The 13805-nt window shown below is 58.1% G+C and overlaps 1 protein-coding gene across 2 annotated transcripts in view; it reads left to right on the top strand.

The window, feature by feature from the left end:
• The window catches only part of TFEB (transcription factor EB), a 53924-nt gene extending 45190 nt beyond the window's left edge, over positions 1-8734 (top strand). For both annotated transcript variants that reach the window (XM_043591372.1, XM_043591371.1), the window contains exons 2-9: positions 2037-2268; positions 2354-2608; positions 3258-3335; positions 5204-5324; positions 5419-5475; positions 6095-6170; positions 6761-6908; positions 8055-8734. In XM_043591372.1, coding sequence (XP_043447307.1) covers positions 2059-2268; positions 2354-2608; positions 3258-3335; positions 5204-5324; positions 5419-5475; positions 6095-6170; positions 6761-6908; positions 8055-8543 — 1434 coding nt within the window. In that variant the 5' untranslated portion in view covers positions 2037-2058 and the 3' untranslated portion in view covers positions 8544-8734. The remainder of the gene's footprint in view (positions 1-2036; positions 2269-2353; positions 2609-3257; positions 3336-5203; positions 5325-5418; positions 5476-6094; positions 6171-6760; positions 6909-8054) is intronic.
• Positions 8735-13805: the final 5071 nt, after the last annotated feature.

Below are 13805 nucleotides of genomic sequence, written 5' to 3'. Positions count from 1 at the left end.
TAAAAGGAGAATAATAACCAAGGCTGCCTCATGGGGCCGTTTGAGGTTAAAGTGCTTGGAACAGCGCCCAGCGCCCAGGAAATGCTCAAATAGATGCAAATTATTATTATGTCCATGATCCAGTGATTTTCGCTGAATATTTGCCAGTACCTTCCACTAATGCCGACTGAGTTCATGTCTGGCATTAGGCTGTGCTGCTTTCTTTTGCTACCCTCCCCTCTCAGAGCTCTGGGTCTCATTCTCAGGATCCTGGGGTGCCGCTCTGGCCTCTGGTCTACACTACAGCTGACCCTGCCAGCCTCGTGTGATTATTCTTCACTCACCCACTCCGCCTACCAAATGCCACGCACTGTGCAAGACACATTATCTTCATTTAACATGCCCCTCAATCTTCTGAAGTAGAAACTGTTTACAGATGAGGACGCGGAAGCTCAGAGAGGTTAAGTGACTTGCCTAAGGTCACACAGCGAAGCGGCAGAGCTGGGATTTAAGTTCGCGTCTGCCCTGTTTGCTCATGCTCGCTCAACCACGACGTCATACTGCCTCTTGCAAAGACCCTGGAGATGGGACCCTCCGCCAGAACCTTTATGGAGTTGGGGATCCCTGGGGGCTTTGCACCTTTCAGGGAGTGTTTTAGTGGGGCGGTGGGGCTTAGAAATCATTTGGTCCAACCTTTTCATTTTGTGCACAGGGAGACAGAGGCTGAGAGGAGAAGGGAAATGCCAGGGTCCCTCGGTGAGCTAGGGACAGAATGGGCCCAGCTACAGGACTCACTCTATCTTTTCCTCCCTGCTTCCTCACCAGGCCTGGGGGCCTTAGCCCCCCATCCTACCGTGACCCGTCAACGATCAGGGCCGACATGCTAGGTGGAGGAAGCCCTCCCTGGACTCTTGCAGGCCCCGGGTTATAACATTCACTGGACCGTAGACTCCATGAGCTCAGGGACTACAGCTAGCTTGTCGCCGCACTGCCAGTGCCTGCTTCATAAATAGTAATCATTCCCTGCACGCGTTGGTGGAACAACTACGTGTTCCAGGCCCTGGGCTAAAGGCTGAAGGCAGAGCAGTGAACAAGACAGAAAAAATGCCTGCCCTCAGGGGAGTTTGCATTCCTAGTGAGAGATAGACATTGAGTGAAAGAACCAAGCAAAAATGCATAATATTTAAGATGATGATAAGTGTTATGGAGTAACACAAAGAAGGAAGGGGCATAGGGAATGGAGTGGGGAGGGAGGGAGGAATTTGGCAGTTTCAAACAGGTTAGTCGCGGAAGGTCTCTGTAAGGTCACATTCGAGCCTTGGAGGAGGTGAAGGAATGAGTGGTGTCTGGGGGAGGGGCATCCCAGACCGAGGGGCATCCCAGTGCAAAGGCCCAGGGGTGGGAGCGTGAGGTGTTTGAGGCTGGCGGGTGTGGCTGGATCAGGCAGAACAAGTGAGAAAGTAGGGGAAGATGGGGTCAGAGGGGCCCATGATGTGCAGACAGATCACAGAGAGCCTTTTAGGGTGGAACTTCAGGTTTTACTCCGAGTGAAGTGGGAGCCATGGGCAGTTCTGAGCAGACGGAGGGACAAGATCTGACTTAGGTTGAACAGGATCCCCCTGATTCCTGAGTCGCAAGTAGAATGTTGTGGGGCCAGAAAGGAGGGTGTCTGAACATTGGGAGGCTCTTTTGAGGAAGCCAGATAAGGCAAGGTCCAGGCTGGGCCCACATGGGGCAGGCAGGTGGAGGTCAGATCTGCCAGGATGCGGTGTGACAGAAAGAGAGGAGTCAAGGTCAGCTCCAACCTTTTGGGGTCGACCAGCTGCAATGAACAAAGAAAAGAGGGTCTCCATTTCTGGCCCAGGAACCAGGACACTGGGGTTCAAGTCTCGGCTCCGTCACTCTCCTGCTTGGTGGCCTTCGGCAAATCCTTTCTCCTTTCTGGGCCTCAGTGTCTGTTCCTGTACAACGGGTGCGACCCCCCCCAGTTCCCCAAGACCCGGGGCTCCAAAGAGGATGCGTGCCTCACAGACTTGCCCCCCTCCCCCTGCCCACAGGGAGCCAGTGCCAGTGGCCACCATGGCGTCGCGCATCGGGCTGCGGATGCAGCTCATGCGGGAGCAGGTACAGCAGGAGGAACAGCGGGAGCGCATGCAGCAGCAGGCCGTCATGCATTACATGCAGCAGCAGCAGCAGCAGCAGCAGCAGCTGGGTGGGCCGCCCACCCCGGCCATCAACACCCCCGTCCACTTCCAGTCTCCGCCACCTGTGCCTGGGGAGGTCCTGAAGGTAGGGCGTGTCCCGAGGTGGGGCCTGTCCCCTCCCACCCTGCTTCTAGGAGCCCTAGAACCCTTGCCTTCTCCCCCCCTCCCAGGTGCAGTCCTACCTGGAGAACCCTACCTCCTACCACCTGCAGCAGTCCCGGGACCAGAAGGTGCGGGAGTACCTGTCCGAGACCTACGGGAACAAGTTCGCCGCCCACATCAGCCCCGCCCAGGGCTCCCCGAAGCCCCTGCCGGCTGCCTCCCCGGGGGTGCGGGCCGGACACGTGATGTCCTCCTCAGCCGGCAACAGTGCTCCCAACAGCCCCATGGCCATGTTGCACATTGGCTCCAACCCCGAGAGGGAGGTGAGTGAGAAGCTGGCCAGGGGCTGCCATGAGCAGAGCTGGTGCCAGGTGCTATGCTCCTGGGACTCCTGGTCTAATGGCAAGGGCAAGGTGCTGCTGTCAGGGTCCTTCCCAGTCCGACGGGGAGGTCCTGCTCTCTCAGGGACCCCAGTCTGAGCGGGGGAGACACAGCCCTGCCTCAGGGACCCGAGTGTGAGTTCTGCCCTCAGGGAGCCCCAATCTGAGGGGGGAGACACAGCCCTGTCCTGAGGGAGCCTCAGTCTGTGGGGGAGACATAGTCCTGACCTCAGGGAGCCCTAGTCTCATAGGAAAAGCCTCACCCCTACTTTTGAAAGCTTGACTAGGGAGAAACAGGACCCTACTACTGGAAAGCCCAGCACACCTGCAAAGCCATGTCCAGACAGAGGGTATATAAAGCAATCTCCCTGGGGCAACTTGGCTCTTTGGGAAGAGCCCTGGCCTTGGCCTTGAGGCCTGTGGGACCCGGACAACTCATCCTCTCTCTGAACCTTTTTCCTTCACTCCACCCAAGATGAGCCAGTTGAGTGAGGTGGGCTCCAAGGTCCCTTCAGATCAGTGGCTGTCCCGGTGCCCCTTCCCTGTGCCTTTCTCCCAGTGGGCCCTCCCCAGATGCACTTTTCTCTTTCAGTTTGATGTCATCGACAACATTATGTGTCTGGATGACGTCCTGGGCTTCATCAATCCTGAAACTCAGATGCCCAACACGGTACTGCTGGCCAGGGTGGGGTGGGTGTGTCAGAGGGAGAAGGTAGAGGTTCTACAGTGGCTCTGAGCCTGGGGAGAACTAGAGACAGGGCTCCCCCCACCCCCCCCCGACCCCCGGCCCCAGGCAGAGCCATCTTGCTGCAGATGACAGTCGCCTCCATCAAATCACGTGACCAGAGCCCAAGGCTGAGCAGAATTATGAATCCAGAGAGCCGTGTCTAGCCTGTGTGCACGAGGCGGGCTTCAGTGGGGAGTGGTGGCTGGGCAGTTGGGAAGGCTTCCTGGGTGGGGTTAGGGGAGGGGGCAGGAAGGAGTGGTGCCGGGCCTCAGCAGAGCAGGGAAAGCATTCCTGGAGGGGAGCAGTGTGGCCCTGAGCTGATGAATTCCTTTGGGATCTGGGACATCCCTCTTTCGCAAAGCCTAGGGCCCAGCGGGCACAGGCCTGTGTCCCTCACTCCACCGGACAAGTGATAGGGGGCTGGCTTTGTCCCCTCCCTCAGCAGCCTCCTGGAGTGTGAATGCTCTCTGGGCCTCCTGGACAGGGGTGAAGAAGCAGATGGGAAGGAGCCAGCCTTAGAATCAAGAGGCCTAGCTTCTGGCTTTGGCTGTGACCTTGGGAAGTCCCTTAACTGTTCTAAACGCCAGTTTTCTCAGCAGCAAAATGGGGGTGATGCCGTCTACCCACAGGATTGTGGGAAAATGAGATAAGGCAGGAAATTGGGGGCTAGCTCCACACAGGGTGACACGTTTACACGGAACAGGTGGAATTGTGGGTGTCCCCACCCCTTTTTGGGAGGTCCTGAACCTCAGCTGCTTGCTCCTGCTCCTTGGGCCTGACCCTATGACCCTGATCCTGGCCCCAGCTTAGGACACTGAGGGGAAGCCCCCAAATCTTTCAGTGGGAAGTCAGAGTCAGTCCTTAATCCCCACTGCCCTGGTGACATTGCCCAGTGGCTTAGCAGGAACTGGTCAGGGCCAGTTGGGTCTGAAACCTACTGCCAGCAGAGCAGGGAAGGCTGGGGAGAGAGAGAAAGCCAGACTGCACAAGTGCCCGGTCCCTTTAGGCCGGGTATCTGGTAGGGCACCTGTGTGCCCACCTAGGGTTCTGGACCTGTGATTTGCTCTGTGTGTTCCTGTGGCAGGAGCTGGGGTGATCATTCCAGAACTCAAGTCTGTCCCTGCCAGGCCTCTGTTTATCCCCCTACTGGCTGCCCATTGCAATATGCCAGGGTCTTTGCAAGTCGAATCTAGAACTCCAGGGTGTATCTCCTGCCCTGCCCACATCACGCTGTCTACTCTTGCAGCTCAAGCTTCTACTTGTGACCCGCCCCCCCCACCGCCGCCCCAGCTCTGTCTGTCCAGCCCCGTGTCTTTGCTCAGCCGTCCCCCTGCCAGTCCAGCCCTTCCTCACTTCTTTGCTCAGGACTCAATTCAAGTTCCATGCCCTCCAGAAACTTTCCAGAAACTCCAAAACAGATTAGGTGCTCCTCCCCTGGGCTTCCAAATGCCTGGGACGACTTCATCCCCTCCCCTGTCGGCCCTTAGGGCTGTTACCTGGTCTGATCACTCTGCAAGGATTCTAGCCACTAGGCTGGTGGCTCCTGGAGGGCAGGGGCCACACCTTATTTAGTTCCCAACCCTACAGACTTCCAGTAGAATTGCCCAGTGAAGAGGCCCAGGGTGGAGCTTTGACATGCTGGTGCTGGCTGCAGACCCTTTGAGCTGAAAGCGTGGCCGGGGAACATCAGTACAGCCTCCTCTGGGCGTCCCTGGGAAAGAAAGGCTGTTCCTGGGATGATGGGCCCTGGGCAGGGGCCCCTGTGGAGAGGGGACTGCTCACCGGGTCCCTCTCCCCACCTCACCCCACAGTTGCCCCTGTCTAGCAGCCACCTGAACGTGTACAGTGGTGACCCCCAGGTCACAGCCTCCCTGGTGGGCGTCACCAGCAGCTCCTGCCCCGCTGACCTGACCCAGAAGCGAGAGCTTACAGGTACCACTTCCCTGCCTGCCTGTGCCCTGGCTCCCTACTCCTCCCTGTCCTTCTCCCTCCCTCCCAGCTCCTCTCTCCTTTCCCTGGCCTCCAGATGCTGAGAGCCGGGCCCTGGCCAAGGAGCGGCAGAAGAAAGACAATCACAACTTAAGTGAGCCCCCCACACCCCCCACCCCCACCCCCTGGGTTCCTGCTCCCTGCCTCCCTCCTCCTCACTCTCACCTGAGCTACCCAAAAAGCCACCTGGACCCGAGCCCTCATTGGGGCTTTAAATTTTTTAATTAAAAGTTTTTTATTAATTAAAAAAAAAAAAGCCACTCTGACCTGCCTGGGTTCTACACAAGACCTTAAATCTGCGCTGGGATGACTGTTGGGATCAGCCCTGCCTTCCTCCCACTGGCCCTCTTTGGGAGATGGGGGTGGGAGAGGGCTCCGGAGAAGAGACATTCATGAAATCCCCAGCACTTCAGAGTGAATGGGTTTATCATGTCGTATTGTTGTCTTTAGGGTGTGCAGCCTGGGAAGCCAGGGAAGGTGTTCTGGGTCATGTGGGCAGAGACTCCTACGCCCAGCCGGCTTTGCTGCCTCGCAGAGCCGCTGGGTTGTATCCATCTGCACCGGGGCCCCTCCTTCCCATAGTGACCCCATTCCCTTCCTCACCCATTACTTCCCAGAAGGGCCAAGTCACCCCTCCTTGGGCCGGGCGGACCCTTCTCCTCCCATGGGGTCTCATCCTTCTAATTGCTCCCTCCGGGATTTGTTACCTTTAGTTGAAAGGAGGCGGAGGTTCAACATCAATGACCGCATCAAGGAGCTGGGAATGCTGATCCCCAAGGCCAACGACCTGTGAGCAGTTTCTAAGGGAGAGGGGGTGGCGGCAGGCGGGCGACCGCTAGGGGCTGGGGGCGGGGCAGCAGCGGCTGACCTGGTTGCCCAGGGCAAGGGCTGGGAAGAGAATCCCTTGGTTGCTCCCTTCTGAGAGCTTATCATCTATTTGGGAAAAAAAGATCCCTCCCTTATCAGGACAGCTCCAGACCAGACGGAGGAGCAAAATCCCAGAAGTGAGGCAGGGGTGGGGGCTTCCTGGAGGAGGTGTCATGCTGGGATCGTTTGTTGAGGGCTTTTGGACTGGCTTGGAGGGGTCCAGAGAGTTGAGAACTGAGGTGGGTTTGGGCGGCCCAGAATGGAAGGCCTGGGGAAGGAGGCCGCTCGGCATTGCTTGCTTCCCTGGAATTACCGGGGGCACTGGCAAGAGTCACCCGCGAGGGTCTGTCCTGTTCAGATGGGAGCACGGCCTTCTCCACAGATGGGGGCGGGGCGCGTCTGGGGTTCCGTGGGCAAAGTTGGGAGACCTGCGGCATCGGCTTCTGGAACCAAAGCGGGGTTTTCCTTCTTCCCGCTGAGCCTCTGCACGTGTGATTCTGCCTGGCCCGCAGGGACGTGCGCTGGAACAAGGGCACCATCCTCAAGGCCTCTGTCGATTACATCCGGAGGATGCAGAAGGACCTACAGAAGTCCCGGGAGCTGGAGACCCACTCTCGGCGCCTGGAAATGACCAACAAGCAGCTCTTGCTCCGCATCCAGGTCCGGCCCCTGCCCTTGGACTTCTGGAGGAGTTCTGGCTCCTGCCGCGGGCCTGGCTCCGCCCCTGGGGGGGGAGGGGCAGGGCTTATACTTCCGGAGTTGGAGGAATGAGAATGGAAGGAACGCTGGCTAACGAGCAATCCCCAGCAACTTTAAGCAACAAATACCAGCTAGAGATTCTGTTCTGTGAGACCCTCATTTAGAATTTATTTATTTATTTTGAGTGGGAGAGAGCGAGCGAGAAAGCGCGTGCGCATGCGCGTGAGGGAGGGGCAGAGAGCGAGAGAATCCCAAGCAGGCTCCACGCCGTCAGCGCAGAGCCCAACACGGGGCTCAATCCCACCAACCGTGAGATCATGACCTGAGCCCAAATCAAGAGTCAGGATGCTTAAGGGACTGGGCCACCCAGGCGCCCAGCCACGTAGCTCTTATGGTGACACTTGTCGCCCCGGTTCACATTTCCTTGATCAATGCAAGTACATGCCTACACTTAACCTCAAGGGGGCAGGGAAGTGCAAGCCTACCTCGTGTGGAAGGCAGAGAGCTGGAATTATTTGGAACGCTAAGTCTCACCACTGGAGAGAAACTACAGAAGGCTTGGGAGAGTCACTCCTACCATCTGGAGCGGAAGGTTCTAGTCTTGGCTGTGCTCAGGGCCCCTGTCCTCTTTGGATCTGAGGCTGCTCATCTACACAAAGGGCGGTTGCATGGCAGCTTTTAAACTTTTCTATTTCTCATAGGAGGTAATACCGTTGATATTACAATCCAGCACACAGAGCCACACTCCAAGTGAAAAATCAAAGTTTCATGAAAGAACCTTCCTTCTTAATAGATGCAGTGCATTCTGGTAATTTCTATTCTGGTCTAGTCTAGGCAAGTCTATTTCAATTAAAAAAAAAAAATAGAGGGTGAGCTGGTCAAGAGGCACTACAGTGGTTTCACCACCCGCTAATGAGTTGTGACTTGTAGTTTGAAAAAAACACTGGTCTAGACTCTAGAAGCCTATACTTGCTTCCAGTGGAGCCATTTTGTGGTCTTGGGTGCAGCCAGGGGAAGGGCAAGGGGCTGCGGCGGGGGGGCCCCGGGGAAGGGCGGCTGGGGCCCATGAGTGTGTGCCCCCAGCCCTCTCTCTGCCTCACCTTGCAGGAGCTCGAGATGCAGGCTCGGGTGCACGGCCTCCCCACCACCTCCCCATCGGGCGTGAATATGGCCGAGCTGGCCCAGCAGGTGGTGAAGCAGGAGCTGCCCAGTGATGAGGGCCCGGGGGAGGCCCTGCTGTTGGAGGCCGAGGTCCCGGATCCTGAGCCACTGCCGGCTCTGCCCCCCCAGGCCCCGCTGCCCCTGCCGGCCCAGCCACCTCAGCCACCCTCCCCATTCCACCACCTGGACTTCAGCCACGGCCTGAGCTTTGGGGGCGGGGGCGACGAAGGGCCCCCAGGCTACCCCGAACCTTTGGGGCCAGAGCACAGCTCCCCGTTCCCCAACCTGTCCAAGAAGGATCTGGACCTCATGCTCCTGGACGACTCACTGCTACCGCTGGCCTCCGACCCTCTCTTCTCCACCATGTCCCCCGAGGCCTCCAAGGCCAGTAGCCGCCGGAGCAGCTTCAGCATGGAGGAGGGCGACGTGCTGTGACCCTGGCTGCCACCATGCTGGGGAACGGGGGCAGGCCTGGGGGCTGGGAGGCCCGGGGCCGCCTCCCTCCCACCCTTTGGGCTGCACTTGTGTGTGAGGTAGCAAACTGGCTTGCCTCACTCCTTCCTGTCGGCCCCTGTTTGGACTTAGTGCCTGCTTGGCAGCCTGTGGGGTCAGGAGAACCCCCCCCCCCCCCCCCCCCCCCCCCCCCCCCCCCCGGCCTGGCTCAGTACTCCCCAGGGACAGCCCTCTTGATGGGGTTGGACAGGAACAGGCCTTCAGCCTGGCTCCTGGAGGTGAAATCATGAGGGGAAGGGAGGGGACGGGTGTGCTAGAGGTAAGAGGAGGTCCTGGGTGGGGTGGGGGGGTGTCTCATCTTCTGAGTCTGATCCCCACCCCTGCCGGTGAAGGAGGACATGTTGGAGCAGGGGGCTCAGGAAGTTCCTTTTCTGAGGCAGCGACTGGTCCAGGGGGTGCCCAGGCCTGCCTTTCTGGGACTCAGATGGCAACAAGTCTGTCCTCCAGCCTGGCACCCCCACCCCTCTTTGGTGCTAACAGCTCTCTACCGGGTGGTGTGAGGGCGGGGGTGGCTGGAAGAGGGGGCGCTGGGTTCAAGTTAGAGCGTGGGGTCACTGCTGGAAGAGCAGCTCCCCCCAGGCTCCCCACTTTGTGCCTTTAGTAAACACTGTGCTTTGTACCTGCTTGTCCTCTGTCTCTTTGGAGTGTGTGTCTGGGGCTGACGCAACCGGGGAGGATTCAACCCAATGCGCACCATTATGGATTTTGAATTCCAATGCCCTTTATGGGGATCGGGGTAAGGGTTACAAAAAGGAGGGAACAAGCCCATCACCTGGTTCCCCCCACTTCCCAGACTTGCCTCCAGGGGAGCTGGAGATGTAGCCTTACTTAGGGAGTTTAGGGACGGAAGGGGGGACAGTGTCCCTCCTTGTGGCCACAAGATGGCACTGCGGCCACGCTGGTTCCACGCCCCAGCTGTGGCCTGACACGGCTGAGCCAGATGATGTGGGGGCCAGTTGCTATAAAGGAAGTCTTTTCTTCTTAGCTGCTGCTTAGGCTGCCCCTGGCCCGGGGTGGGGGACATGTTTCTCTTGTTCCTGAATGCCTGTGCTAGTGGTGACCTCTCCAGATTTTTCTCCCTCCCTGAGTGGGCTGACACCTGCTTGAGAAGGTCAAGCTGCCTGCTCCGTGGAGGCAAGGCCAGCCCCTCTGCTCTTTGACAGAGTCTCTAGCAGGAGAGGCTCCCTAGTCACTGAGGGGCTGAGTCCTTGGGTTTGGGGAAAGAGGGACCCAACTGAACTAATTTGGGTACCAGACGCTGGGTGGAGTCAGAGACGGGGAGTGGCCCTATTCTCCACTCTGGCAGTGTCTGTCCGCCAGGGCGGCCTCGGCAAATCCTTTCCTGTCTCTGGGCTTCTGTTCCCCGGCCCCAGAAAAGTTCCCATGCACCTCTGCTCTCAGATCCTGGGATTTTACGACCTCGTGTGGGATGGGAAGACAGACTTGGGGCGGTGAGGGGCAAGGTGGCAGATTCTCGAGGGCCCAGGTGTCGGGGAGGGAGGAGAGGGTCTTTTTGGGCTTTGCCTACTTCTCTCTCGACTTCCCACAGTCTTCAGGCAGAGACCAAAATGGCTTTCTCCTCCTGGGGCCCTGGGAGGCCGAAGGGGCCTAATTAAAAAAAAAAATTTAAATCCCAGGATGAAAGTGGCTAAGAGGGCAATTTCCTCTGTGCAGAACTGGAGATCAAATCAACGTTGGAGCAATTAACGCGTGAGGGGGGAGGAGGAAAGGGAGCCGGGTGTGTGGGTGCTGAGGGTGGCGGAGCTGGCGGAGGCTGTAGGATTAATCTGAAGGTCAGATGGAGCCGTGGATGACCTTGGAGAGGTTGAACCAGCCCTGGAGCGCTGGCATCTCCTTCCAGTTCCAGGCCTCACCCCGCAGCCTTGGGAGCCCAGGCCCTCCTGGGGCAAGCCCTGGACTCTGGGGGATAGCTGATGGGCGCAGGCTTGGGTCACGCTGACACTGGAGCGGGTAGGGGTCTGGGAACTTCCAAGTCTAGTCCTTAAGGCAAAACTGAGAACTCTCTCCTACCCTGTTTTCCTTCATCCTAGGGATTCAGTCAGTGAACTGGGTAGCTGCCCTCCTGCTTCCTCATGCGGCCCCTCAAGACGGCCTGTATTCCCCCCTTCACCTGCCTGCTGGCTTCCTGTCCCCTCGGTCCTTCAGCACTGCCCCACCTGCCGCTGGGAAGCAGGGCCTTTGGGCAGGACTGAGGGTGTGAGTGGAGTTCTGGCCACAAGAGGGCGCCGCAGAGCCAGGACCTGGCCGCTGCGGGCGCCCACTGGTGGGAAATCGTGGAATCTCAGCTTCATTGTACATTCCAAGCTGTCTGCCTGGGGGCCCTGCCAGCCCAGTGGGTTTGGTTAAGGCAGGCCCAGGTGCTACCTCCAGGATCTCAACAAGCCACCAGAAAGTGTTCGTGTATCTGAGACTGGTCTGCATGACCCTTAGCTTGTGGCTGCAGTAGAGTCAGGCCGGCAGCTGCCAACTGGTGGTTATGGACATCTCTGGTTAAATACAGTAAGAGGCGTGAATGCTTTCTTCACTCGCGCTCTTTATTGTAGACAACACCCTTCCAGACTTCAAGGCCTCACGAGGGGGACATTAGTTTTTTCAAGGGGGAGTGGGTAAACAGGCTGGTGTGAGAGCACAGATGGATCCATCCGACCCCCTCATTTCACTTGAGGAAGCCCCGAGGCCTTGAGAACAAAGCAAAAGTGTGAAGTGGGATTGGGGTCTGGGAAAGGAGTCCAAGCTAAGTAGGGGGAGGACAAGAAACCGTTGCACCCTTAGGTCGCACGAGGGGCCCCAAAGCTGGAGGCAGGGCGCCGGACGTGAGGATCCCGTCATCCTCAGCTCCCTTTCTTGGGTCTGTCTCTTTCCCCCCAGCCAGCCGCTAGATTCTCACCTCCTTGTACCATGGAGCGGAGATCTGAGCCCCACAGACCAAGATAGACACCTGCACTGGTGTGTATACACAGGATGGTGGCCTTCCACCCCTGCCTTCCACGGAGATTTCCCCTCCTGGGCGTTTGGACAGACGGCCGGGAGCGGATGTGGGCACTGCTGAAGCCCGGCCGGGGCGGCACCGGCTCCGTGTTCCTTAGTGCCTACCTCCTCAGTGTCCTCCTTGGGATTTCCGTCACCCACTGCTCCTTTAAATCGAGATTCTTGGGGCGCCCGGGTGTCTCAGTCGGTTGAGCGTCCCACTTCGGCTCAGGTCATGATCTCTCAGTTGGTGAGTCCGAGCCCCGCATCGGGCTTGTGGCTGTCAGCGCGGAGCCTGCTTCAGATCCTCTGTCTCCCTCTCTCTCTGCCCCACCCCTGCTCACTCTCTGTCTCTCAAAAATAAATAGAACATTAAATCGAGATTCTTCCTTCATTGTTTGGAGCCACTGACTTGGATGAGAATCTGATATACACTCTGGATCTTCCCCCTCCCCCCCGCAACACATAGTCCCCTAGAAAGGAACCCCAAGTTTAACATTCCTGCTCCCAACCCACACCCCCTTCCCTACCTCAGAGCCCATTCCCCTCCCCTGCCTCTCCCAGCCACCTGGCATATCAGCTGGAACAGCTAGAAAGAGCCCCTTGGAGTCACCTGTCCCTTACCTGCTGGGACCCGCACTTCTCAGGGTCCAGCCCCCACCCCCCTCTCAGGCTCCTTTAGCCTCATCTTTTTTCTTTGCTCTCTCTTTTCCGAGGGGGGCAGTGGAATTTATACAATATTTAAGCAGCCAGAGCCGAGTCCGGGAAGATATTATTAATGTAAAAGGGACGGGCTGCAAATGCTTTTGGACCTGGTTACAATTAGAGGGTGATTTTTCTAAAGGTCAATGAATTCAGATAATATCCACAGGGGGGAGAGAAATTTAATACCTTTTTAGTGAATTAATTAATTATAATATTATATCGGCTTGGGGTTCTTTTCCAGAGTGATTAAGGGAGCGATCCGTCTTCTGTGAGGCCGGGGAACGGCGCCCGCCGCCAGCGAGGACCCTGTCTCGGGGCTCAGGATGGGCCCCTTCCTTCTCTCACCCCTGCAGCGGCCAGGGAGCTGGAGGGGCTGGTGGGCAGCAGGGGAGGCAGGCCGGCCCCGGTCCGGATGAGGGCAGGCACAGAGACATAGTGCCCTTTCCCCTCAGCCTGTGTCCACAGGCCCAGCCCTCCTCCTGCTGTCTTATCACAGGAGAGCTGAGGCATGAGTTATGGCCTCCTCCTTTCCATTTGGAGAAACCGAGGCCCACAGGAGTCAGAGACCTGCCCCGAGCCCTACTATGAGTTAAGGCAGACTGAGGTGGCACAGCTGGCTGGAAAGGACGAGAAGACTCCCTCCACCATCCTGCCCCCCCATCCCCACCTCCCAAACCAGGCCTTCTGGAAAATCTGTTCCACTGGCCAGCGGCCTGTGGGGCCGCCTGTGGATTCCTGGTCAGAAAGAGGATCTTCAAGTGCGTGGCCTGTGCCCAGGCTCAGCTCCTACAATGAAGATGGCCCGCGAGGGCTGATAGGTCAAGTAGCCGCCAGGCTTTGGTGAAGGAATAGCTACATTTCTGTCCCTGGAGGGACCAGAGACAGGCACTTTCCACCCGCATGGTCATTCACTCAGGTGTTCGATCATTCATTCATTCAACTGACCTTTGTGGCACGCCCGCTCTTGTGCCCTCACTGACCGAAATAGCCCTTCTCGAACCCCCTGCCCACCTCGTCCTGAGCCCCACTGCTCCTTGGTCTTTGCTTCACTCAGCACCCACTTTGAGCGGCCCCCTGCTGGGTGCTGGGGACACTTGGGTGGCGAAGGGGCGGCCCCTGCTCTCTAGAAGCCAGTCTCCGCAGCAAGTGGGGGCAGGGAGACAGAGGCAAAAGCCGTGGGGAGGACTCAGCCAGGGGTTGGAAGGGAGGGGTGACATTAAGCTGAGCCGTGAGGAACCAGGCTGACAAGGAGAGGGAGGGGGCATTCCAGACACGGGGCAAGGGCACGGTATGAGGAGGCTGCCCCTGCCCTCCACCCACGGGCCCAGGCATGCTAACGGGAAGACCGTCCCAAGGGCCGCAGGTTCTGGGTCCAGGAAGGGAGGGGTGGGTAGCAAAGCCAAACAGACCTGGTTGTGGGCTCTGTATGTCATGCAGGGGACACGTCTCTGTGCCTTGGTTTTCTCTCTTGTAAGGAGGGGGGGATATACC

The sequence above is a fragment of the Prionailurus bengalensis genome, chromosome B2 (assembly GCF_016509475.1).
Source record: "Prionailurus bengalensis isolate Pbe53 chromosome B2, Fcat_Pben_1.1_paternal_pri, whole genome shotgun sequence".
Classification (NCBI taxonomy): domain Eukaryota; kingdom Metazoa; phylum Chordata; class Mammalia; order Carnivora; family Felidae; genus Prionailurus; species Prionailurus bengalensis.
Note: the sequence above shows the minus strand (reverse complement) of the source record. Positions and strands in the feature narration are given on the sequence as shown.